General features: G+C 46.3%; 2 protein-coding genes across 4 annotated transcripts; both read right to left on the reverse strand.

The window, feature by feature from the left end:
- Positions 1–5,483: 5,483 nt before the first annotated feature.
- CNPY2 (canopy FGF signaling regulator 2) lies at positions 5,484–8,827 on the reverse strand. The gene is made up of 6 exons (XM_043967903.1): positions 8,705–8,827; positions 8,417–8,536; positions 7,774–7,889; positions 6,752–6,955; positions 6,069–6,165; positions 5,484–5,678 (listed from the first exon to the last, which is right to left on the reverse strand). Exons 2-6 carry the CDS (start codon positions 8,502–8,504, stop codon positions 5,635–5,637), a joined length of 549 nt encoding a protein of 182 aa, XP_043823838.1. The 5' UTR covers positions 8,505–8,536; positions 8,705–8,827; the 3' UTR covers positions 5,484–5,634.
- A 449-nt stretch (positions 8,828–9,276) lies between these two features.
- PAN2 (poly(A) specific ribonuclease subunit PAN2) lies at positions 9,277–25,824 on the reverse strand. Of its 3 annotated transcripts, none has more exons than XM_043966625.1 (25): positions 24,998–25,823; positions 19,745–19,914; positions 19,472–19,592; positions 19,198–19,275; positions 17,805–18,072; positions 17,091–17,433; positions 16,793–16,889; positions 15,988–16,107; positions 15,615–15,734; positions 15,084–15,212; positions 14,799–14,998; positions 14,547–14,692; positions 14,283–14,389; positions 13,948–14,046; positions 13,741–13,814; positions 13,491–13,632; positions 13,183–13,320; positions 12,717–12,776; positions 12,457–12,547; positions 11,625–11,782; positions 11,380–11,523; positions 11,112–11,291; positions 10,835–10,928; positions 10,194–10,391; positions 9,277–9,931 (listed from the first exon to the last, which is right to left on the reverse strand). In XM_043966625.1, exons 1-25 carry the CDS (start codon positions 25,277–25,279, stop codon positions 9,897–9,899), a joined length of 3,594 nt encoding a protein of 1,197 aa, XP_043822560.1. In that variant the 5' UTR covers positions 25,280–25,823; the 3' UTR covers positions 9,277–9,896. The 3 variants fall into 3 exon arrangements, 2 of the variants coding, with proteins under 2 accessions (XP_043822560.1, XP_043822559.1); XM_043966624.1 differs by having other exon boundaries at positions 13,183–13,323; XR_006353261.1 differs by lacking the exon at positions 9,277–9,931 and having other exon boundaries at positions 10,374–10,391; positions 11,062–11,291; positions 13,183–13,323; positions 24,998–25,824.
- Between the last annotated feature and the right edge of the window lie 1,083 nt (positions 25,825–26,907).

Raw genomic sequence — 26,907 nt, forward strand, 5'->3', positions numbered from 1 at the left:
TTTTTTGGACTGTTTTCTCCCACAACCTAGCTAATGTGGGAATGTTTTCCATGACTACTCATGTATAACTTTTGAAATGCTTGAGTTCTAGTGGGGGAGGAATGGAGGAAGAAATTGGAACGCAAAGTTTTTAAAATTTGATGTTAAAATTTGTTTTTACATATATTTTGGAAAATAAAATTCTATTTGAGAAAAGGTACAAATCACACACTTTAGATGTCTAGCCTGGGCAGCTAGGTGGTGCAGTGGATAAAGCACCGGCCCTGGAGTCAAGAGGACCTGAGTTCAAATCTGGCCTCAGATACTTGACACTTACTAGCTGTGTGACCCTGGGCAAGTCACTTAACTCTCACTGCCCTGCAAAAACAAAGGGGAAAAAAAAGATGTCTAGCTCATCTCTTCACTAGACCAAAGGTACCTTTGGTACCCATATCTAAATTGTACTTACTCAAAATATCAGTACCCAAGGAAAGAGGAAGGACCATGCCTTTCTTCTGGGTCTTCCCCATGTACCTAGTAGGAGGATTTTGTTAGACTGAGTTTCCCATCACTGTTGATGCAGAGTGAAGGCATAAAGCAAGTACTTAATCCATTCTGATGAAGAGAAAAAACACATTCTGGTCTGTCATCAAAGAACAGGAAAAGAACTCTCATGGTATCGAGAGAGACCAAAGAATGCCTTGGCCTCCATTGTGGGGAACCTATATGGTAAACTTTGGGAGAGGACATGGATAAGAGCTGGGCAGGCATAGATGGGATGCAATCTGTATATGAGGGAGCGCACAGAAGCATTTGAGTAGAACCTTAGCTCAGCATTCAAGGTCCTCCATATTTTTCATGGTCATAGAATCAAGAGGTGGAAGAGAACAGATAGGTCATCCAGCCTAAACCACATATGAACTGTATATCCTTTGAGAAGTCATCTTCCACTTGAACACCCACCCTCCATCTCTTCTGGTGATGGAGAACTTGGCAAGACAGCACAGGCCACTTGTGAACCTAAGTGTTTTCTACTATGAAGTAAAAACTTGTCTGTATCTTTGGCCCCATTGCTCCGAGTTCTGCTTTCTAGAGCCAAACTACCAACTCTAATTCACAAAATAACCCTTCAAATACTAGTAGTCATCTAGCATATCACACCTCATCTATAAAGAGAGGATGAGAAATTAACTCTCAAGGTTGTTGGAAGGTGTGAGATAACCTACTGTATGTAAAACACTCCCCCAAAAGGCAGGCAGGAGAGAGGGTCATTTAGGTCCAGCATTGTCTCCAAGACCCCCCTCCCCTTCCTACCCTTTCGATTTTCAGAAAAAGTAGGCTAAACTAAATCTTCCAGCTGAGTAAACGTTCCTAGTTCCTTAGTGACCTTCACGTAATGTTTTCTGGTCCCCTCACCATCCAGATCACCCTACTCCAGGTGCATGCCAACCTGTCATCCTTCCTAAGGGATGGCACTGTGATGAAATAATGGGATTTCGCAGATACTCAAAGACCCACCTGGAGATTAATCTAGACTGATTGAATCAAGTGAGAGTGACTGACTGCTGATTAGCCTACTTCAAGTTCCAATTGGATTGTAATCACACCTGGCTATCCCTTAAGAAGGTATTGTTCTCAGAAGCTAGACTGTGAACTCAACTTGAGAACACCTTCAAAACCAATGGATTTGGATGACGCCGACCAATCAGCTTGAAGCAGTGTATAAGGACCGCCTCTGTTCCAGACCTATAAAAAGCTTCCACAATCAGCTTGCTGGAGAGTTCCTGATTAAAGCAGGCTGGTGGAGGAGGACTTGAGGAAGAACCCAACTAAGCTGGAACTCTAGGCTAGATAGGCTTTTTCTCAACTCTCTGAACTCCTTGTGAATACCTGTATGCTTTAATAAATGTTTAGTGCCCAAAGACTGGTACTGAAGCTTCTAATTTAAGGCAACCACAATTTAGATTTTAAACATCACAGCACCCCGAACTAAACACAACTCTAGCTGCCACTCCACCAGGGTAGAAAAAAACATGTCTTTCATTCTCAACCCTAGGTAATTAATGTGATCAGCTGAAGGTGTGAGTCATTTGGGTTTTTTGGTGGCCACATCAAACTACTGATTTACATTAAACCTACATCCCGCTAAATCTTTTTCTTAAAAATAAACAAAACACTATAGCCCCATTGATCCCAGCCTACACTTAAGAAATTAATTTGGGAAAATGATCATGTCACTTCCTCCCCACCCTCTAGTCTCTCCTGATTATTAGTCTAACATTACCAGCTACTTTTGTGTAATATCTATAACCATCTCAAATCCAGATGTCCCATGTGTAGCTCTTCTCCACCCAAAATCTCCCCACTTCTTAGTGACTATCACACACCCCTATAGCCTTTGTGTCATACTGGACTCCTCACAAATCCAGTTATCAAATCTTAGTTTACTTACTTTCACAGCATCTCATGAATATGTGCATGTGCACATCACACATACAGGAATATATTTCCCTTTATATTATTTTATGAAATGTTCCACAAGTTATTGGAGTTTATCTCTAATATATGTATCCCTCTTGTATGTATGTGCATGTACACACACACACATCCCTTTTTCTCCAGTTACACCCACTACCCTTTTACTAAGCTCTACTCTGGACTCCTTCAATAGTTTATTTTGGTACTGTTGTCTTAAGTCTTTTCTCAGAAAATCCACCCTCCATTCCCTGCCAAATCCCATAGTAATTTTCCTAAAGCACAGGTTTGACAGTCCCCTGCCTCCTCCCTCCTAAACTGCAGTAGCTCCCTATTATAGGTCCTTCACAGCAAGTCCCCTTCATCTTTCCAGTTCTCTTACACTTGACTCCCCTCCAGCTGAAATGACATAATAGTTCATCTCCCATCTCGCTATTCTCTCTTTTCAATGGCTACCTCCCATGCCTGGAATGTACTTTCCTAACCTGCCATGTTCTCCAATTGGTGCTAACCTTTGTTGATTACTTTTCACTCCCACAGTATAGAGCTTGGATATCCAGTTATTGGAATGTTACTTCCCCATTAGATGTGAGCTCCTTGGATGCTACGTTTTTCTTTGTGTCTCTGGCACATGGCCCGGCATGTAGTCAGCCCTTAATAAATGCTTACTGACCGACTGCCTCAACTATTGGATCTGGATGAGTTTCTATTCACTTTCACCTCTATTTATTTGCCCCATTTACTGGAATGGCCATCAATCCTCCTTTGTTTTCCTTAAACCAAAGCCCAAGCCTCAGCTTCTGTAAAAAGCCTTCCTCAACCTACTCCACACAGAACGGTATCTTAACTTTTGTTTCCGCAAAACTTCCATCCTGCAGGAGGGTAGTGCCGGAGGCTATGACAATGCAAGGATGCCATCCCCTAGGTATTCACAATAACCCTAGCTGGAGTCTCACTGCTTTTCAGTTGTCCTTTTATGTACTGCTTCTTATTTCCCTTCTGTTTAAGGAACACACACTGTTCCCATCCTCAAACTGCCAACCCCCACCTCCTCACTTTCCTCTCCCTCCACTACAGCTTCTTCATTCATTTGTCCTTACTCAGTCGGGTCTCCTGAGAGAGACAAGTCTTTGCCTGGAGCCAAAGTCTAACCTCTCATCTTTTCCTCTCATCACCTTTGCATCTCCATCTAATTACACATTCTCTATGCTTCTCTGCATAAGATACTCAGGCCTTATCTACTCAAAAAGACAATTTCATTCCAGTGTACTATCCCCACAGGCTAATGTACTGTATAGGTCATACCTCTTCTCCTTTCATGCACAATTTAAGCCTTAGCCTCTACTTCCTTCTCCATTACTCCTGCAGCATGGCTGCCATCTTCACCACTGAACCGAAACTGGCCTCTCATAGACCCCCCAGTGATCTCATCCCCAAACATGGCAGCCTCTTTTCAATCCACACCTTCCTTCATCTCCCTGGTATATTTGACACCTCTAGCCAGCTCCTTTTTCTTATGTTGCCTCTCTGGTTTGTGACAGTCCTCTCCTTGTTTTGTCCCTGCCTTGGACAGCTTGTCTCCTTTCCTCACCCTTACACAGTCACAGGCTGAACTTGGCCTTCTCCCCTTCTTGTTTGGTGATCCCACCCATGTTCCCCACCTAGAATCCCTGAGAAGACAACTACCAGGCAAACACTCCGGGGCCTGACCTCTCCACCTTGCAGACTGCTGTTTCCAGCTGCGGGCTCCACTGGACCCTCAAGCTCAGCATGTCTAAAACTGAATTAATCCCTCTTTGTCCCATTCCTGCTCTTCACTTTCCTACTGTTCTCCAATGTCCATGTCCATTGCCTCAGACATCTGATATTTCAGTTCTTTCAACCAGTCCAGGTCCATTCTTACTCTACTGTCCCCATCCCACAACCCAGGCTAATATAGCCTCCTGTGCCTTTCCTCTTTCCCACCTTCAGTTTATGTATACAGTGTTTGTGTTTGTTTTTTTGCAGGCAATGGGGGTTACGTGACTTGCCCAGGGTCACACAACTAGTAAGTGTCAAATGTCTGAAGCCAGATTTGAACTCAGGTACTGACTCCAGGGCCGGTGCTTTAACCACTGCACCATCTAGCTGCCCCAACACAGCGTTTCTGGCACATGGACATCATCAGCTAGTCTAATGTACTCCAATGCCTACCAACATCCAGTCCTTAACTTGGTTTTCAAGGCCCTCCTCAATCTGGTTCCAACTTACCTTTCCAGTGTTATTTCTCACCACTCCTCAAGCATGTTCCCTATGCTTCCTCCACACCTGATTATCTGCCACCTTATAAGCACATCCTGTGCTTTTCCACCTTGATACCTTTGTGGTACCTCTTCTTCATGCCTAGAATGTGCACCCACCAACTACTACTCCTCATCTTTCCTTACTGACATCCTATCCATCTTTTAAAGCTTAATGCCATGTATTCCATGAAGCCTTCCCTAATCCCTCACATGGAAAGTTCCTAAACTGAGTTCACATACCACTCACATACTTATATTAAAACTACATGGGGCAGCTAGGTGGCGCAGTGGATAGAGCACCGGCCCTGGAGTCAGGAGTACCTGAGTTCAAATCCGGCCTCAGACACTTAACACTTACTAGCTGTGTGACCTTGGGCAAGTCACTTAACCCCAATCGCCTCACTAAAAAAAAAAAAAAATCCAAAACTGCATGACAGAGGCTTATTCTGCCTACTCAAATGTAAGGGCAGAAACCCTCTCTTCTGTGTGTTTGTGTCTCTCAGCTGCCTCATACAGTAGACTGTAGGTAATTTTTGTGAAACAAATGAACACTGTACCCAGCTCCATCATGGAGTAAGCATTCAATAAATGAATGAATAAAACCAGCCCCCCATGAGAGGTAGCTAGTTCATAATTCATTCCCATGTTCATTCTAACTCAACTCTCAAATTCCTTTCCTGTCCCTCTTCTATAGACCCCCAGTTCCAGAAGTAATACAAGGGAGTGAGATTGGTGGGAAGACACAACTTAGTTTGCACGATGGTTCTTTTTTTTTTCTTCCTTTTCTTGGGGTTCATTTTAGTAAAAACATCATATAAAAGGCATTGAAGCCCCCTTTCCCCTCCTTGGGGGAGGGGGGGTGGTCCATCAGGTCTGAGTTAAGGAATGCTCCAACAGGTCACAGCTCATCATGAGATATGTGCAGGGCGTGGTCACACAAATCTGCAGGCACAATACACAACAAAATCTTACAGAGAAATACTATCATGTTGATACATTCCACTGAATATGCACATACACAGACAGACATGCACATATATGCATAAAAATATAAATAAGATTAAAAGTTGGCATAGGCAACCTCAACCATCCTTTGGAGTATATGTTTATATATCAAACCTACCCCAAACCTCTTCCCACTCCTACTCCCCATCTCTTTATCCCACATGGGGACATGCCACTGAGATGGAGGAAAAAAGTAAGAACTGGCAGCTGGGGACAGTGGAGGTGAAGAGTAAAGAGACAATTATGAAACCCAGGTGTCCAAGGAAGGAAGGACAAAACTCAGGCTGTAGCCAAGAATAGGAAGAGGTGAAGACAGGGAAAGGTTACCTGTACGTTTGCTACAGAGTCGGTCTTTGACATTGTCAGTCTCTCGGGAGAAGAACTCAATGAGCTCATCCTCATATTCTTCTACAATGCTCTCACACTGTAAACCCAAAGGACAAGTCAAAATGAGGGGTGCTACATTTATAACCTAACTAATTGCTTATCGCCTTAGGGAGGGGGGGGACAGATAGAATTTGGAACTCAAAATTTTAAATAAAAATGTTTATTTAAAAATAATTACATGCATACTTTCTTCATTTTGTAATTATTATTTGGAGTATTATGTATACTAGTTATGTGGTAGCTACATACAGCTGCCCCCTTCCATTCTGATGGGCATATAGAAAGAGCTGCTTACTTCTTTTAGAATTAAATTGAATTTATTTTATAGTCTCAGTTGTAATAAAACTTAACTGACTTTGGAAAAAAATCTTATAGCACTATATAAATGTGAACTGTTATAATAATTATTAATGTACATTTATCTTGGCATAACATAGAAGATACTATGTTGATCTAATAGTAAACAAAAGACATGTTGGGAAAAAAAAATGAGAGGTGCTGGCAGGGAGGCCCCAACTTCCACATGAAAAAATAAAGCAACACTAACTCTTTGCCTTGGATCCTCTGGCAATCTCAGAACACTTGAACCCCCACTCTCCCACTGGTTGGTCTTTAGCTCTCACCGCAAACTTGAGGCTGGCTCTGATGTCTCCATCAATTCGAATGCCCTCCATGTCCGGTTCATTAGTTCTCTTGTCCCGGCTCACTACCCGGATGTAATTCTTTCGATGAGTGGTAGAGTCAGCCTGTTCCCCATATTCCTTCATTTGCTCACAAACCCGTTCCAGCAGTTCTGTCAAGTGGGCTTCTGAGCGGGCATAAGGCACCTAGGAGGGCAACACACAAAAATCCTCTGCCTAGCTCAATCCCTCCCATCTCTGTGCATTCTTTTTTTTTTTTTGCAGGGCAATGAGGATTAAGTGACTTGCCCAAGGTCACACAGCTAGTTAGTGTCTTGAGGCTGGATTTGAACTCAGATCCTCCTGAATCCAGGGCCAGTGCTTTATCCACTGTGCCACCTAGCTGCCACTGATCTCTGTGCATTCTTTCACAGATGGGATTTTCCCAAATTCATATCCTTCCTTTCCTTCAGAAACCTAATTCAAAACTAATGTTCTCTAGAAAGTCTTCTCTGATTAACTATTCTGTTACCTATATGCTGTAAGTAACGATGGACCCAGTTTATACAACATTCATTTTTGTTTATTGCTCTAATGGATGGGGATTAGTTCAGCAAACACTAATCAAGCATCTTTGTGCCAAGGCCCATTTGCAGATACATCCTGTGGAGAATAGTCTCAGATATTATGATTGTATAAAACCATTTCAAAGTATAAATTGCTTTATAAATAAAAGTATACATAAATATTAAGTGTTCCTCAGTGTTTTCAGCTAACTAGATTGTAAACTTCCTGACTAAAAGATGACCTCTTTTTGTCATCCAGTAGCCAATCCCCAACCTGGCCATTAGGGAGTAACCCTTACACATCTTCTCCGTTACTAGGTATAGCCCAATCTTTCCTACTACTCTCTGAGTCAGTGTCTCATTGAGTCCTAATGAGATCAAAGCCCTTCTGCTGGGATAGATCCTCAGCCCTGCCCAGAATAGATGGGGCTATTTAATTTTGGAGAAAATATGAATTACCTCCACAAATGACTGGCTGCCATCGGGGTTGATACGAAAGGAACCCATCTGGATGGTCTTCTTGGGGTCTACTTGGGCAATTTCCCACTCTAGCTCATCCACAAGAGCCCTGCAAGCTGGAGGAAGGGGAGCGGAGGAGCATCGTGAATTATCAGCCTTAGAGAACATTTAAATCAGGCAGTTTTTCTTTTTCTTTTTTTTGTGAGGCAATCAGGGTTAAGTGACTTGTTCGTGTCAAGTGTCTGAGGCTGCATTTGAACTCGGGTCTTCCAGACTCCAGAGCCAGTACTCTATCCACTGCGCCACCTAGCTGCCCCATAAATCAAGCGGTTTTTAAGTTGGGGTCACAGACTTCCAAAGGGTCAGTGGACAGATTTCAGGAGGTCCCTGAACTTGGACGTGAAAAATAATCTGGTAACTGGATTTCGATATGGTTTCCTGTGTAATTTTATATATTAAATAAACAGTGTGATTTTGAGGAGGGTCCGCAGGTTTCTCCAGATTGCCGGAGGTGTCCGGGTCCCCAAAGGAAGATGCAGCAAATGCAGCCAGAAGCCTTGGGGGCGGGCCCCTCCCCGGCTCCAGCCCCCTTTCCCTCTCCCCCTCTCCCTCCCCCCCCTGCCCGGCCGGCCTGGGCCTTTACCTCCACAGTGCAGGTCCTGGCTCCTCCGCGCACACGCGCTGCTCAGCAGGGCGGCCAGGAGCAGGGTCAGCCCCCCGCGGCCAGCCATGGTCCGCGCGGCGCCGGGGCAGCTCCGCCTGCCTGTGGGGAAGAGGAGCGGCCCTTGAGAGCGGCGGCCCGGACTATGTATGACTCGGCCCCGGTCGCCTGAGCCCGCCTCCCGGCCTCACCCGACCCAGGCCCGGCCCGGTCCGCGCCGCTCCCACCCCAGCTCCTCGGGCCGCCCCACGTCAGCCCAGCACCCCCTACCCAGGCGCCGAGCTCGGCGGATCGGGCTGCGACGGAGCTCTTCGACGCCGCGCACGGCCGGGGCCGCCCGACTCCACGCCCGCAGCCACGCGGCCCGTCCACTCGCCCGGGGGGGCCCAGCCTCCCGGCGCACACGGACGCCGCAGCCCCGCGGCTCGCAGCGTAACTTCGTCGGTCCAGCAGCGGCGGCTGGACCTGCGTGGCAGGGGTAGGAGGTAGTCCGGCGGAGGCGTGGCCCGAGGGGCGGGCGGGGCGAGGCCGAAGCCGGAGCCTGGAGGAGTGCGGACTAGCAGGTGAGGGGCGGGCCCTAGGTGCAGCGGGAACGGGAGAACTACAATTCCCGAGAAGCTTTGCACCGAACGCGAGCTCCCGCCATCTGGCACTGGGCTTCCCGTACACCCTCCAGGAAAGGGGGTGGGAGGTGGGAGGATAAGGGGGGGGGGAGCCCCAGCCAATCCGATCTGCCTCGGTCACCCCCTCCCCACTAAGAATCCGATTCAAGTTAGAGAGAGGGGAGGAGTAATGAATTTGCTGCCCCGTTGCTCCGCAAAGATGGGCCAGTTACACTCCACCACTGAGATTTTTGCTTTTATTTTATAAAACATTTCATTGCAGAGAAAGCTTAGGAAGAGGGTGTCAGCAGGAGAAACCCTGCTGAGCTTTGCAGCCAAATGATCACAGGCCTGGGACACAAAAGGCCCTTAGCAATGCCCTTGTGTTTTTTTGCTCTGGCCCCTGAAGCGGTACCTCGCGCATCCTCCAAACCTCTATACCTAAGTCCAGAACCAGGGACCTGTCCTGTCATTTCCCCGCACTACTGTCCCTAGCCAGCTAGGGACTGAAAATTCTGTGCTAATTCATGGTACCGCTGCTTCCTTTGTGGGCCAGTTTCCAGGTTTTGCTCTCCATGTGTGCTGCCACAGGGATAGAGGGAGCTCAGCTCCTGCATATTTTGTAACATCCTAGCTGCACCAAGGAAATTCCAACAGTTCTAATAATAGCACCATCAGCAGAGTCCCTATAGGTCTGAGTTGGGGCCTGGGGCCTAGGCCCTGTCCCCAGGGCAGTGCTGGAGAGGGGGAGGCAGAGGACCGGCAACTGGAGGAACCACCTCTCCCTGATGCTGCTTCTGTTGTGTGGCCACAGAGCACTCCAGGAGGGGGGATGGAAGGATGTGGCTGGAAAAGAGCAGTCAGAGCGCCAGCACTGTGGAGAAGACGGCTGAACCTGTCAGACACAAGGATGAGAACATGGCCCTTTAAGTGACCAGGAGCTAGCACTTAGAATTCTTCATGCAGAGGAAAAAGGGAGCAATGCATGGTCTGGGCCAGGCCAGGGAGGGGGAAACAGGAATTGCAGGAGGAATGAACTTCTTTCTAAGGTAGTGGGGGATCCATTCACAGGGAGTACTCTCTCTCAGTATATAAAACACACACACACACACCCACCCCCAGAACCAAACCCGCATTCCCCCTATCCCAAATCTTACTCTTGGGGCTTGCCTGGCCATCAGGCTCAGGAACCCTCCAATCCATTTTCCGGCCCTTCTCATAAAGCCCCTTGAGGACTTTGTGGAAAGCCTCTGGTTCACTGCCATTTTTGCTTAACTCCAGATATTTTCGGTAAAGTTGAAGAGCTGTCCGGGCATCCTCAATGCTATCATGGGTCTCACCTTGGATCTTGAGATCTGAGGAGAGGGTAGTGGAAGGGACAAAGATCTACCACTATGAACCCCTCCTTTTCCCTGAGGTTTCCTTAGGAAAGGAGCAAATTAACTCCCCTACAGCACAGATGGAACCATTCCTGGGCCTTTTTAATCATTACATGAAGTAGAAGAAAAAGCACCCAGTCAGTCAGAGGACTTGGGTTTAAATCCCAGCGCTGCTATTTACTACCTGTGACTTTGGGCAAATCATTTAACTCCTCTATGCTTGGTTCCTTATCTGTAAAGTGAGAACCTGATGATTTTTCTTAAGGCGCTTTTTAGAGTTCAGTCCCTTGCTCCTATTATATGCCACAATTATATTTTGCTGTCACTAACCAAAGTCCTTCTTCTTCCTCTCTCCCCCACACCTCCTCATTTTCCTCCAACAATTTCACCTCGAGGAACTGTAAAACATGGCAACTCACCCAAGAAATACCAAGCAAGGAAGCGCAAGGAGATCATTCGTTTTCGGGGCATGTGGAAGAGGTAGACAGTATCAATGACCTGGTCTTTGGGCACCTAGCAAAGATGAAAGTGGGAATTTAAGGGCTGAGAAAGTGGGAAGTTAAAATCTGAGACACCCAGTTCCCATCGTTAGTACCACAAGGAGAACTCAAACTCCAGAAACGTACTCCCCATCCTGTCCCCTTACCTTTACAACCCCACTGCCCCCCAAATACTCAGGGAAAGTCTAGTCCGAACCATGACATTGATGACCCGGAAGTCCTTCTGCAGTCCATGACCCACAAACTTGACACCAATATCTATAAGGAAGCGAAGTTTCAGGTAGGTAGACTTGAGAGTGGTAAGGTGCTTAGAGGAAATCTTAGCATCAAGGTCTCCAGGCTTTATCCCTGAGTACTGGGTCAAGTAATCCACCACCTAGGAGGCAAAGATCAGAAAAAGTCATCCCAGGCAGGAGAGAGAACACAGGTTCTTCCTCTATCCAAGCTCTCAAGTCTTCTGATACCTGCTCCTGTGTAGAGATGTAGTCATCGATGAAGGGAACACCTTCATTGGGCCCTTGGCCCCGGACACAAGTGATTCTAGCTACTGACATCTGGCTTGGTTTGATGGTGGATTTGGTGCCATCACTGCGTAGCTCTGCCTCCTCCTATGGGAGCAGGAGAGAGAAGGTTCTTATAGACTTGTCTATCCCACCTGTGCACCTCAGAGTTATGCTTCAAGTCCCCATAGATGTCTGGGCCCAGTTACCTCATTAAGGGTGACAAATTCAGCATCCAGGCCCACCAGGTCCCCGGCCTGTGGCATCTCACTCAGCATCAGTGGGATGAAGGTAGCATGGGTCTTGCGCTGCTTCCGGGCCAGTGAGGCCTCGGCCAGCAGCACGCTTGCTTCAATAGGGTTCTTGACTGGAGGGCAGAGGGGCAGACAGCCAGGGCAAGGATGGGGAGTGGTGAGGGGAAGGAGGCTCAGGGTGACTGGGGACTCTGAGTCTGCATCGTGGCCCCTCAGTAATCAAAGCACATAAGTAGAGGGAATGAAGCCTGGTGGACAGGCTGATGGAGAGGTCAAGCCAGGGAGTTATCAGGAAATACACAAAGTAGAGGCTGAAGAAGGGGCTGAGGGATGAAATAAGAATTTCAAAGTCAGGGTCCTAGTTCAGTTAGCTCAGGGCCAAAAAGAGAGAAGAAGAAAGGGTAGGAGGGTGTTCACAGCTTGTGGACAGATAGGAAGTAAAATACTGAGACTATTCATAGGAAGTGGAGAGGGTGGGAAGCAATGGGGCCAAGCAAAAGGAGCAGAATAGCTGGATGGTTGGTGAAAAGGGAGAATCACTTGGCTCATTGTGGGGTGAGGACAGCTGAGAACAATTTGGGCCCAAATTTGTGGATCTATTTGCCAAAGTAAAACCTTTGCCCTGGTATCTTTAACCTTAGTTAAGCTGATAAGCAGGAATTTCTACAGTGTCTCCTGACATTAAACAGTAATCCAAAAACTACTAAGAAATGTCCTTAATCTCTTACAGCTGCCAGAGGTCCCAGTTTAAACTACCCATATCCTTTGCCCACCCTGTACCACTCACTGCTCAGGTTGTATTTGGTGTTGAGGTTCCTCTTGACATAATATAAGGTGGCGGGCACCTTCCAGCTCATGTCAAATTGCACAGCCTCACACTGTGGAATGGAAGAATCATTTACTGTCTCTGGACCAACCCTCTGCTTTTTTCTCGATGAAAGGCATGAACTTTCAGCTTTGCTGAATCTTTGTCATACAAGTGGAAACCCATCCCTCCTCCCCTAGGTGTGGCTGGAGCTTTTCTAAGTTGGAGATGAGAAGACTAACCTTATCCACAGGTTCAATAAGGAAGTCATTGAAGAGGTACCACTGCTGGTGAGTGACACCCTATAAAGGAAAAAGGGACAGCAAATGTCTGACCACAGTGGGTCCACCCTGGGATGAGGAAAGTTGCACTATGGCTACCATCTTAAGAACCTCCTTCCTTTTTTTATTTTTTATTTTATTTAATTTTATTTCTAAATCACAAAAGTATTTTACTGTTTTTCAGTTACAGGTTAAGATAGTTTTCAACATTTGTTTTCATAAGATTTTTAGTTCCAGATTTTTCTTCCTCCCTCCAAAAGCAATCTGATATAGGTTATATAGGTATAATCACATTAAACATATTTCTGCATTAGTCATGTTGTGAAAGAAGTATCAGAGCACAAGGGGAAAACCTCAAAATAGAAAAAAAAAACCCAAAAAGTAGAAACAGTATGAAAGAACCTCCTTCCAATGCCATATAATTCACCTCTTTGCGCTGGTGGTAGGTCTCCCCAACTTTGATGTGCCCCACCAGGCTGCCCCCTGTTCGGGAATCCAGAATGTGGACCACAGTAGCCATTAGGTCATACACATAGACATTATCTTCCTCTTCCCTGAGGGGGCTCTGCTGTGAAGGGAATACCCAAGTTGCTCAGCTAGGTGAAAAGGTACAGATGGAAAGAAACAAGGACAGAGGACATGGCGCAAGAACCAAGGAGGCCTCTTAGATGCTGAAGTGGCTCCTTTCCTTTGAGAATCCCTCCTTCTCCCTCCTAGTCCTTCCAGCACCAGTACCTCATCCCCATCAGTCCAGTTGCTGACATCCAACCCCTTGTTCTTTGTCAGCTTCATCTGAAGGGAGTATGGAAGCCAGACATTCTTTAGCTCCTCGATGGAAGTACACAAAGGCCGCCCCTTTGGACTTCCTAGGTCCTTCCTGCCAGACAACCAATTGTGGAACGGAGTTAGAAATTCTGCCTGAGATAACAGGAGTCATCAATATTTCAGCATTTCAGCCACCAGTACATGGTAGGCCAATACCTACCAATCAGCCAGAGCACTCTCTTTGTTTTTAGGGATCTCCCCACCTGCCTTCTTTACTGCCATCTTGAAGGCAAACTGGACAGAAAAAGAGAAATTGAACCCTACTGAAGCAAATTGCTCAAAAAGGCCCAGGGATAGGTAGCGGTGTTAGGAAGAAACCAGAAAGTCCTCCCACATCCCCGTTTCCCAGCCCTGCTTCAGACCTCACCTCTGCCTGCATCTTCCAGAAATCAGCTTCTTTAGAGCTTTTGACTTCACAGTTGATAACTAGGACATCTGGAAGATGGCGAATATTGCGGGTCTGGACCTAGGGAAGGAAACTGGGAGATGAGACAATCTGAAAGGTAGAAAGTTTGGGCTGGGATAAATAACCAGGTTAATGTCTCCTGTCCTAAAACCTCAGGCTAGTGCCTCCAGGTGTTATCCCACTTGGTCCTAGAGTGGACTGAATCACCAGTGTAGGTGTTGGTGAGAATAAGGATAAGGATATGGATAACCCTGGACAAGGCAGGAAGGCAAGTCTAACATCCATGTGCTACTCACTGTGGGCTGATACTTCTCGCAGTTCTCACACCAAGCTTGTGTGTTCTGTTCTAAGCAGATGCTTCTCTTCAATACCTGAGCAAAGTCATAGTTCTTCATACCCTTATCTGAAGAAAAATGAGGTCAGTCACTCTATCTAGCTGCTTCCCCAACTCTATAGTCCTTTGGCAATGGTCACCAACTGTCTCTCCTACCCCCTCCCGTGTCCACCACGCCTGTTGAGTCAGGAGGCAGCATCCCCAAACCCCTTGAGCAGGGCTATACCGCTACTGTGGCTCTCAGGATAGGAGAGTGTGAAGAGCAGGGTAGATGACACACGGACTGTTTCTTTGCCACATCGGCAAAGGCTACAGTTTTCCACCTCACAACTGAAGAGCTGCCCAATGACCGAGTCTCCCGATGAACAAAAGCTGTTAGAGGCAAAGAGAAAACAGCTATTAGGGAAAGGCACTCATGTACATCAAGGGGCTGAAAGGACCACACACCTGAGGGGACCCCCATGTTCCTGTCCTGTACCTGCCTCCTGCACCCCTGTAAGCCTGCGGGCCTTCCTGTTCCTGCATATCTTGGTGTAGCTGTGTCAGAATAAAACGATTCCATCTCTGGATGAGCCTGGCCAGATTGCCCTTGCCTGAAACCTCATCTGAATCAGCCAGGATTAGGCCGAGAGCTGAGGCTTCAGGGATGGTACGGAATGCCCTCAGGAAGTTACTGCCCTGGAAGAAAAGATGGCTTCTAAATCTTAAGAATTTGGCACAGAGAAAGAAGCCTTATGTCTCCACTAGGTGGGTGGCCTCTAACCTGACACGGATCACCACGAGACAGGTCCAACATGTGGAACAAGAAACCCAGCTCACAGGCCAGGCAGAACTCCTTCTGGCACAGGTGGTTCTGGATTAGACAGCGGACAGGCTCCAGGAAGTACAAGACCTAGAAGGAAGGGCAGAACAACAACTCCAGAGTGAGGAAAGGCCAATGGGGCAGAGCAGAAGAATCACCGAAGCAACAGACTCGGATATCCTAAGACATGGGTTCTGCACCTCTATGCCAGTTTGGGGAATCCTCTGGATTCTTTTTCAGAAACATAATTGAAGGAAATACTAAATTCAGTTAGAGATTAATGAAAACAAAGATATAATTTTTCTCCATCTAAGTTTACATACTCCCTGAAATCCATCCACGGGCCCCAGGATAAGAACTCTCGTCCTAGGAAAAGGGGCAGTAGAAGCCATGGGGAAATGAGTCTAGCGACAGAGATTCAGGATCTAGCAATAAATAGGCTGAGTAGCACTTAGCTGTAGGCACACTCAGTCAGTGGGCCTCAGCCCGTACCTGGATCATGCAGTTACAATAGGCATTGGGGATGTGAGGCTCCAGCCCAGCAAACAATGTCTTATTGTAGTGCTTGAAGTCAAAATCCTCTAGGCCCAGCTTTGAGTATTTGATGGTCACCTGGAATGAAGAACACATAACTCCAGTGAGAGGCGGAGTAAGTAGGTAGTTCCCTAGCTGCCAAGGAACCTGTATGTTCCTTGGAACATCTCTGAGTTTAGGGTAGGGGGAGTCCTACCATTCCTGCCCAGGTAACTCATGTAACAGACTAACACCTCTGGCCTCTCCCATCCTTTCCTACTGTACTGCTTCTCCCTACCTCCCAAGGGATAATACCAGCACAGGCACCCCTCCCTTTCCCTGCCCTCAGCACCTTTCGGTATTTTTTGGAGACCATGTAGAGATGTGGCTCCTCTTCCCGACCTATAGGTGACTCAGGAACCTGGCTGAAGTTGTCAAACTCACTATCCAGCTCCTTTAGGCGGTAAGGAATCTAATCGGAAGGAAAAGCGTGAAGGCAGAAATCTCTATCGCCTCTGATTCTGACATCACCTTCCTCACCCCTTATGACCACTTACCAAATCTTGTCAATCATCCTTCGTAACATCCCTTGACTCAGACCCTTCCTTCCTATTTCTACAGCCTTGGTTCAGGACTTTGATCAATTCACAATTGCATTATTTGATAATTTCCCAACTGGTTCCTTGATGCCAGGTCATCCTCTATAATGACATTGGAATTAGATCTCCCTAAAAAACTGCTTTTATCATCACTTCTTTTCTTTTTTTTCCAGGGCAATGAGGGTTAAGTGACTTGCCCAGGGTCACACAGCTACTAAGTGTCAAGTGTCTGAGGCCGGAATTGAACTCAGGTCCTCCTGAATCCAGGGCCAGTGCATTATTCATTGAGCCACCTAGCTGCCCCTATCATCACTTCTTTATTCCATAGCTGTCTACTACTTAGAGGACAAAGTCTAAAATCTTTACCCTGGCATTCAAGGTTTTCCAATTCAATTTCTATAATCTTCATACACATACATAGTAAGCATTAAAAAAAATGCTCTTTAGTGAAAATAGCAGCTACAAGGTTGTTAGAGAAGCAAAACAAAGGGGAACAAGGTAGCACAAAGTGAAGAGCTGGAGTTGAGGCTTCTCCCTTTCATCTCCTCTCATACACACCTGGTTACGAAGCCTGGTTCGGGGATTGGGTGCATAGCCAATGAAGCCCACCTTCTTCATGGTGCGCAGAATCTCTGCATCCACAGGTGGTGCCCGCCTAAAATGCAGCATAGCTCTGGGGCTTAAGGGGTCATGGGGCCCACAACTGTCCAATTCCCAAGTCCCAAAGAAAGGGGAAAACTGATGCCAAAGAAAAGGGGGACACTAGCTAATAGATGGGGCAGTGACAGAGCAATTAAGAGTAAGAATACCAGTGTCCTGGTGCCTCCCTCCATCTGACCCAGACGTAAGCAATTACCTGGGAGCAGGAGCAGAGTTAGCAGCTGGCCAGTCAGAGAGAAGAGTGTCAGTGGTGAGTGGAACTGGGATGAGAGAGAGAGGCAGTAGATCCTGGTTCCAGTCCAGGGGTGGCAGTGAGTCAACAAGGCAAGGTAGGGCAAATTCAGTTTCACGGGAGTAGGGGTTGAAAGACGCCTCAGGAGAATCAGCCCAGAGGTGTACACAGCCCTCTGAGTCCCCAAAGGCTAGGGCTTGCTTGCTAGCTGACACATCAAATGTCATCAGCAAAGGCCCCACAGGATTCACATGGAAGATGTCTGCTGGGTTGGCCAGGCCTGTAGGCTCACAAAACTGACACTGCCCTGGAAAGAAAAAGTGAAGACATGAGCTCCCATGGAAAATACTGAACTACCAAGCACACCCAGCCATGAGCAAGGCTGAGAAGGGCCATGTCCTCACTCTGGTAATGGGCAGGGATTTACCCACCTACAGAGAGACCCCATAGCAAGTAGCAGCCTGATCCATTATCACTAAACACTGCCATCTTCTTCCTCTTCCTGTGTCCTTGGGTATTATAGCTTTAAGGCAGACTTTACAACCCACCAGAGAGGCCCTTCTCCTAGGGCAGGTTTAGCTCTGCTACCTCCCCCACCCCCACCCCCCACCCCCCGCCCCCCCATTACCATCCAGTTCATCTCTCTAAAGAAATTCCCTTTTGCCCATCACTGTGTACCTGTCTGGGAGATGATGGCCAGGCGGGAGGTATAAGTGGGGATGAAGCGAAGGAAGGCAGGGTCCACATGCACTTGTAGTGGCGTGATGGCTCGCATCATTCGCAAATCATACACCTTGAGGAATCGGTCACAGGCCAAACCACTCAAGCGGCTAGAGAAGCCACAGGCTGCCAGCAGGTTGCCATGCACATCAAAGTCTGACAAACTCCCTGAGAAGGCATCAAATTCATGCTCCACCTTGAAAGTCCGAAGATCCCGAAGAGACACCTATAAGAGGAGTAATGCAATCATGCAAGTCAGGAAGAAGAAGAACGAATGATATCTGCCACCTACCCATTCCTAATGAGAAGAGGCAGCCCTCAAGATCTAGGGAACCCATTTGAGAAGAGAATAAAAGGAGAAGCTGAGAAAGAGAGGAACTCAAAGAGACTACCTGACTGCTCCCTTGCTTCCATGGCACCTGGTATACTGAAAGAAAACCAACCAAAATCTGGAAGAAAATGATCCAGTAAGGCTAGTGGTCAACAGGAAGACAAGCAGCCGGTCAGAGAGAAGCCCGGACTGGAGGGACTTCAGGAGAACGGCACATTAATTACGCTGTATACTGAAGCTGTGAATTGGTCCAGCCATTCTGGAAACCAGTTTGGAACTACACTCCCAAAGTGACTCAACTGTGCTTTATACCTTAGCTATACCCCAAGGAAATCAAGAGAAGGTTTCTATCAGTCCTTTTTGTGATGGCAAAGAAATAGAAATTAAGGGAGTACCGCCATCTGGAGTATAGCTGAACAAATTATAATGGAATACTAAGGTGCCATAGGAAATTATGAAAGACATGGTTTTGGAGAAACCAGGAGAAAACTTATATGAACTGATACAGAGTGAAGTAAACAGAACAATTTATACAATCACAACACTGTAAACACAAACAACTATGAAAGACTTAAGTACTATGAACAATGCAATGATGAACCATGATTCCAGAGGAATGATGATGAATGATGCTGCCCCCTCCTGACAGAGGTGATTAGATTCAAGAAGCAGAACAAGACACACATTTTTGTAAATGGATGGTGTGTTAATTTTTTTTGCCTGACTATACATACTGGTTTTAAGAGTTTTGTTTTTCAGGGGGCGGCTAGGTGGCGCAGTGGATAAAGCACCGGCCCTGGATTCATGAGTACCTGAGTTCAAATCCGGTCTCAGACACTTGACACATACTAGCTGTGTGACCCTGGGCAAGTCACTTAACCCCCATTGCCCCGTAAAAAAAAAAAAGAGAGAGTTTTGTTTTTCTTTTTAAATTAGAGGTAGATAAGGGAAAGAAAAACAACAACAGTTAAGAGCCAGGCTAGAGGTGGCCTGGACACCAACATGAGAGAGAACAGGCACCTTGCCAGATGTGTGGCCACAGAAGAAAAAGCGACTCGACTGCCTCATGATAGTGATGCCCGGCACCTCCACGGCATACTGGGGAAGGAAGCAGAAGGAAAAGTCTAGAAACAGAATGATCCCCACATCATCCACTCTCTCCCAGCAGTGGAGCAGAACCCCCATCTTAGGCAAGGTCCCAGCCCAAGCACTTTCTTCCCTGCCAGGCCTCTGAGCTCTTGGGAAGAGATGATCCTAAGCTTCCCCCACAGCTCTTCCTTGCCTAGGCCAGCACCTTCTGTGTTTCCTGGACAGTGTTGAGGTCAATCTCCAGCACATGGTTTTGTAGTCCACCCACAAGTAGGGTGCTGCTCTCAGTCAGGAGGAGGCTGTGCATGTCTTCACTCTCATCCAGGCTGTGAAGGCAGGGAAAGGGTTAAGGATCCAGATACCTTAGGTTTCTAGCCCAAAGTCCCCAACCTTGACCCTGAGCCATCCCACAGTGAATGATGGCTAGCGAGAAGGCTTCAGGTTTTCTTGATCAGTTCAGGGCTAGGGAGCCACTTACAGGTAATCAAAAATAATGAGTCCCCCACGGGCCATGTACTTTAAGTTGTTCTTAGTAAGAAAAAGAACACCATTCTCCAGGCTCTGGATCTGCCGAATGTCATCACTGCCATTGACTTGGAAGGATGAATAGCGTTCCAGGGCTGGGCCAAAGAATGAGGTGGCGTGGCCCTAGAAGAAGGAAAAAGGCAGAAAGAGACATACACTGAATCAAAGAACAAGGCTATGACAGCTGGCTCCCCCTTCTTCCCTTCACTATAGCATGCTGTAGCAGAAAAAGGCCTTGAACAGAAAAGCAAATTAACAATCAATTAACTATCATTTATTAAAAGCCTACCCCCCCCAAAAGCCTACTGTGCACTAGGCTCGAGGGAGACAAAGACAAAAACGAAAATCTCTGCCCATAAGAAATTTATATGCTATTAGATGAGGCAATATATAGACAAATATACAAATACAATGTAAACTTTTGATGGGGAGAGCACTAGTGGCTGGGGGTAAGTCTTCAGATTGAAGGTGGTGCCTGAGTAGTCTTGAAGAAAATAGGGTATTCTAAGAGGCAGAGTTGAGGTGGAAGAGCAGAGTAGGGTGATGGAATGGATATGTGGAGAGTAGAGCAAGGAGGCCAGTTTGGCCAACCCATATTGTGTATATGGGGGGGGTGAGGAGCATTCTATTACAAGGCTGGGAGAGTGGGTCGGGGCCAGGGTGTGAAGGGCTTTAAAAGGCAAACAGAGAGGCTTCTATTTTTATCTAGAGGCACCAGGGAACCAATGGAGTTTACTGACTAGGAAGAGTGACCTGATCAGACCTATACTTGGAAGATGGACCAGAAACAGGAGAGCCTTGAAGCAGGGAGATCAGTTAGAAGGCTTTTGCAGTAGCTCACGGGAAAGTTGGTGGAGGCTTAAACTTGGTGGTGGTTAGTCATTTAAGTAGAGAGGAAAGGGATAGGAAGGATACTACGAAGACAGAAAGATGGAAGTGTGAGATACTGAAGAGTTCAGGATGACAAGATGTGAACCTGGGTGATTAGAAGGACAGTGGTACCCTCAATAGACACAGGTATGTTGTATTATGATTTCTTTCTTTTCTTTTTTCTTTTTTTTTTGTGTGGGATGCAATTGGGGTTAAGGGACTTGCCCAGGGTCACACAGCTAGTGTCAAGTGTCTGAGGCTGGATTTGAACTCAGGTCCTCCTGAATCCAGGGCCAGTACTCTATCCCCTGCGCCACCTAGCTGCCCCTTAGATACAGGTATGTTTAGAAAGGGGATAAATTTTAAGGAAAGATCACAAGTTCTCTTGTGGACATTTTGAATTTGAGGTGCTTCCAGTTAGAAATAGCTGTTGGAGGGACAGCTAGGTGGCACAGTGGTTAAAGCCCTGGATTCAGGAGGACCTGGGTTCAAATCTGGCCTTAGACACTTGATACTTACTAGCTCTGTGACCCTGGGGAAGTCACTTAACCCTCATTGCTCCCCCCCCCCCAAATAGCTATTGGAGATGCATGAATGGAGCTCAGAAAAGAAACTGGACTAGATAAAGATTTGGGAATTTTCTAAATAGAGATGATCATTAAGCCTATGGGAGCTGATGAGTTTCACTAAGTGAAGGGTATAGAAAAAAAAGAGAAGAGGGTCTAGTCTAGTCTAGACAGTGAACCAGCAAAGAATGCTAAAGAGTTATCAAGCAGGAGTAAAACTAAGAGATTAGTATTATGAAAACCCAGGAATGCATAGTCAACAGTGCCAAATGGTGCTTTGATCAAAAAGGATGAAGACTGAGAAAAGGCAAAAACGATTAGGCAATTATAAGCTCACTGGTAATGGGGGGGGGGGAGGGAGAGGGAGAGAAAATAGTTCCAGTTAAAGGATTAGTTCTGAAGTCAGAGGATGACCACTGCAAGAACCAAGAAGTGAGTTTGGTGTGAAGGAGGGGAGAGATCTGAATCTCTATTTGTAGGGTCTAGTGTTTTGTTGCATTTTTTTCCCCCAAGATGAGAGAGACAGGCATGTTTTAAGCAATAGGGAAGGAACCAATAAATAACAGTGAAGATTCAGGAGAAGGTGTGTATGTGGAAGGGGGGGATTACAAGGGTAATCTAGGATCAATGGTAGATGTAGAGATGTTGGTCTTGAGAAGAACCACTTCTTATCATACATTTTAACTTCTTTTTTTTTTCCAGGGCAGTGAGGGTTAAGTGACTTGCCCAGGGTCACACAGCTAGTAAGTGTCAAGTGTCTGAGGCAGAATTTGAACTCAGTTACTCCTGAATCCAGGGCCAGTGCTCTATCCACTGTGCCACCTAGCTGCCTCCTGGAGGATTTTGAGATGTAGAGAAAAAAACAGGGAATTCATAACAAGCCATGGCCCCCCCACTAAAAGTATGAAATGAGGTCATATGCTAATGGTGACACTTGAAAAGAGAAGAGGTTCAGAACCATCTCTGTGGGGAATGGGTTAAAGAATTAGAAAGAAGCAAAAGGATTGTTTTATTGAGGGAGGGGCCTAGCTCAGATAACATCAATCTGTAATGGACCCAGTCAGTTCAGGATCATGATTTCCTTCAACTTATTCAATACCATTTGAAGAGGAGTAAAGGAGGTGATGGTGGTAGTCATTCAAGACTGAGCCTTGGCAAGGTGTGAGCACTAATGAGGGTATGGGTCAAGGGACTGCCAAGGAGGAGATAGTTTAAATTTAAACTGGTTAACTATCGGGTCATTATTGGGAAGGGAGGAAAGTGCAGCCAAATCAAGGTGACAGTTTGGGAGAGTACTAAGGAATGAAGAAATTTAGAGATATTGTTGAGAAGACAGAAGCATAGGGAGAGAAATGGAATAATAAGTGAAAAAGAGAAGTTTTTGATCACTGAAGCAGACCACTTTTGGGTGGTGATAAATCTAGCGTTAGACTTTCCCCATGTATATGTAACATATACATTCAGGGTGGAAGGAAGGACTAGGTCATGGCAGGCAGCAGACTGCAGAATTTTATAAAAATAAAAACATCCTTTGACCTAATAATCCCTTATTGGCAATGTGACCTAAGAAAATTAAAAAAAAAAAGAAATAATATCTATTTGCTCGAAGATATTTATACCAACATCATTTTTTATTGTAAAAAAAAAAAGAACAAAAACTGAAAACAAACTAAACCCCCAAAGATTAGGGAATGGCGGGGAAAAAACTGGAATGTTAACATAATGAAATATCACATCAAGTATGAAAACCATAAAGAAATGGGAAGACATCTGAAAACACTGTTAAGCAAAGAAAGCAGAAATAGGTTAGTATATCCATAGACTGTGACTATGTAACAAGAAAATATATGATCGGGTGAATGAAGATGGAACACAAAATCAAGAGTAATTGACAAATTGTTACAAATAATTATATACTGAAGATTTTAAAAATACATTTAAATAAACATTTAGGTGGTTTTGTTATGACTTAGAGCAAATAGGAAATTACTTATTTAAAAGAGCTCTGAACTAGAAAATCAGAAGACCTGGATTTCAGTTCCAACTCCATCATTTATTGGCTGCGTGACCTAAAACAAAATCATTTAACTTCTCTGAGGCTTTTTTCTTCATCTTTAAAATAAGATTACTTAATGTATAACCCATATCTGATTGTTTGCCCCTCTAGGGGGGAGGAAGAAGGGATAAAAATTGGACCCCAAAACTACAAATAAAAATATTTATTACAAAATTAAAAAAAAATAAAGGTGATTTCCCCCCCCCAAAAAAAATAAGATTACTAAACATTACTAATATGGAAATGTTTAACATGACTGTACCTATATCAGATTGTTTGCTGTCTTGGAGAGGGAGAAAAATTTAGAACTCAAAATCTTCCAAAAATGAATGTTGAAAACTATCCTTACATGTAATTGGGGGAAAACCACTATTAATTGAAAAAAAGATTATTGACTAGATGATCATCTCTAAGGATTCTTCTTGTTCTAAATTCTATGAGTCTACTGGCGACTCAAGTACAAGGCTAGGTGCTTTCGATGAGTCTACCATCATTTATTATCTTTAGCTAATTATGTGAGTTGGTTAGAAGAGTGACAGGGAGATCTTAGTCATGGGTTTCATCCAACATTGGATAGTTAGTTTTTGTTCTACCCCGGAAACTCCCATTTTGGAAACTTTTCTTCAGTCATTAAGGGATTGGGTAAGAGAGTGTATAGGTCAGGAGAAATATTTTTGGAAAAACAAACTTCAAAGCTCTGTTGGTGGCTCAGTAGTTTTATTTTCGAATACAAGAAACAACATATTATCCTTTACTGAGCTCTAAGGATAATATAGCAGTATACTGGGCACTCAAGATCCAAAAAACTTCAGTTTAATTCAACAAATATTTACTAAACACTTATTATTTGGAGCTAGGAAATTGGGGAGTTTCCAGAGGTTAGTTAGGGTCTCTACCCTCCCAGCACAAATTATCGGATCTTAGGTTAGAATATAAAATGATTAGAATTATAAATAAATATATAATAGACATATATGTACAAATGGCTGCTAGGTGGTGCAGTGGATAGAGCATCAGGTCTGGAGTCAGGAAGACCTGAATTCAAATTTGACCTGGCACCCTTACTAGCTGTATGATCCTGGGCAAGTCACTGAACCTTGCTTGCCTCAGTTTTCTTATCTGCAAAATGAGAAGGAAATGTCAAACCTCTCCAGTAGTTTTGTCAAGAAAACCCCAAATAGAATCGCAATGAGTCAGACATGACTGAATAACAAAAATATGTACCAAAAAAAATCCTATGATTACATAAGTACATATGTGAGAGGGAGAATAAAGAATTAAGATTCAAATGGCTGTAAAACTAAACTGGCGGGGGCAGCTAGGTGGCCCAGTGGATAAAGCACCGACCCTGGATTCAGGAGGACCTGAGTTCAAATACAGCCTCAGACACTTGACACTTACTAGCAGTGTGACCCTGAGCAAGTCACTTAACCCTCATTGCCTCGACAAAAAAACAACAACAAACAAAAACCCAAAAACCTAGACTGGTGGAGTTATTTGGGGAGTCTGACCAGAACTTGGGGTAAATCTCACAGGAAATAAACCACCCAACCGGGAAAGAATACCAGTTCACTTCCCAACTGTTCCCTTACTGGCTTAACAGAACGGGTATCCGTCATCTCCCTACCCCTAATCCACTCTAAAGCTCCGTGAGGTCCTTGAACCTCTGGCCAGGCTGCCAACTTCAATGGGCACAAAGCGGCGTGTATCTTACCCCGTGACTGCCCACCCACAGCATCTCCTCGTGGAGGTCGAAGTGTGAGACGGAGACGGGCACGCCCACCTCGGCCACCACGCTGTGCAACTCCGAGTAGACGCCTTCCATGATGTGCACGGACTCGGAGACGGACAGAGCCTCCAGGCCCACGCCCTCGTGGTCCAGCTCCACATTCTGCAGCAGACTGGGGTTCAGGTGGGCATCCAGGACAGGGTCCAGGGTGGGATGCAGGGCTGGAGCATACTCCGTCAGGCCAGGATCCAGGTCCTCAAAGTTCATGACGACAGTGCAAGCGGGCAAGGTTCCCCCCACCCTCCAGCCCCGCCCCCTTCTAGTGGCCTGGTCCCACCTTTTAGCAGGATAGACCCCGAGGGGACATCCTGGTCTGCTGGGGGAGAGGAAGAGTTGTTCGTGTCGGGAAGGGAGCCCCCCTGCGGACCTTCCTGGGTACCCGAGTAAGGTAACCCGCGAAATCAGGCAACCTTCATCACCAAGGGGGTCTTCCACCCTCTACAGACCCTCACCTCCTACCGTCCCATTTCTTCCCTGTACCTCTTCTCCACACACTGTCTTTCCTTACCGTCCTTACCGTCCACACCATCCCCCCCACCCCCCTCCCCTTACCTGCCTGGCTTAGCCCTGACGCACCTGGGGTAAGGAGGACCTGGGAAAGGTCAGGGTGGGGGTCGAGGGGGGGGGCAGTAATGGGAGGAAAAGCTACCCAGAATCCTCTGGGAGAAAGGGGGTGAAGGGATATAAAATTTTCCCAGAGTCTGGGGCCTACTTGTTACCCAGAACCCTCTGGGCAGAAAAACAGGAAGGGGCGGGGATAGGAAAGGCCATACCCATAATTCTCTGGGAAGAGAGTGGGCGGGGGCAAATGATTAGCTCCGGAGAAACCACTGGGGAATACGAACGGACGGTTACCCAGAATGCGCGGGGCGTGGGGGGGGGAGGGGGAGGGCGTCAGGATCCCGGGAGCTACGTTGGTTCCCGAGACGCTTGACGCGCTGTCTGTTGTCCCCAGGTCTCGAGTGACCGATGCTTTCGATCGAGGGGATGAGATAAGATTAGGACGGGGAAAAAGCCAGTTCAAGGAAAATGCTTCCGCGGGAAACCCCAAATCTTTCCGGCGCCTCTTGGCCTGCCTAAGTCTAGAAATTCTTGAGACTTGCTCAGGGCCAATCAACGAGTGGCGTTTGGGGGCTCGAGCCAATCAGGCTGGGCCGGAAGCACCCGGCTCGGTGAGGGCGGCGGTTGGCGCTTTAGTGTAGTCCCTGTGGAGTGAGCGGAGGAGAAAGAGATGGTTGCAGGTCTAGAAGGGGGATTAAGGGGCGCCGCTAGGGACATCGCGGGTCGACCCCGGCCTTTTAGTCTAGGAAAGGAGAGCATACGTAGTCGCAGCTGGAAATAAACTTTTTGAGTCTTCTTTTTTTTTTGGCGGGACAGTGAGAGGGTTAAGTGACATAGTCAAGGTCACACAGCTAATAGGTGTCACGTCTGAGATCGAATTTGAACTCAGGTCCTCCTGAATCCAGGGCCGGTGTTTTATCCACTGCGCCACCTAGCTGCCCGGAGTCTTTCTAACCCTGGGAAAGCGGTAGTGCAAGAAGTGCAGTGAGGTTTGGCAGTTAGATCTGGGTACGAGCATTTGAAAGAGTCCGGGATTTGGTGCGAAAAGTTCTAAAGCGACATCTTTGAGCAGCAAGTCACTTAATCTCTTGGGATCTCATTTTCCTCGTCTTCAAAATAAAGGAATTGGGGGCAGCTAGGTGGGCGCAGTGGATAAAGCATCGGCCTTGGATTCAGGAGTACCTGAGTTCAAATCCAGCCTCAGACACTTGACACTTACTAGCTGTGTGACCCTGGGTAAGTCACTTAACCCCCATTGCCCCGCAAAAAAAAAA

Source organism: Dromiciops gliroides, chromosome 5 (genome assembly GCF_019393635.1).
Source record: "Dromiciops gliroides isolate mDroGli1 chromosome 5, mDroGli1.pri, whole genome shotgun sequence".
In the NCBI taxonomy this organism is placed as follows: domain Eukaryota; kingdom Metazoa; phylum Chordata; class Mammalia; order Microbiotheria; family Microbiotheriidae; genus Dromiciops; species Dromiciops gliroides.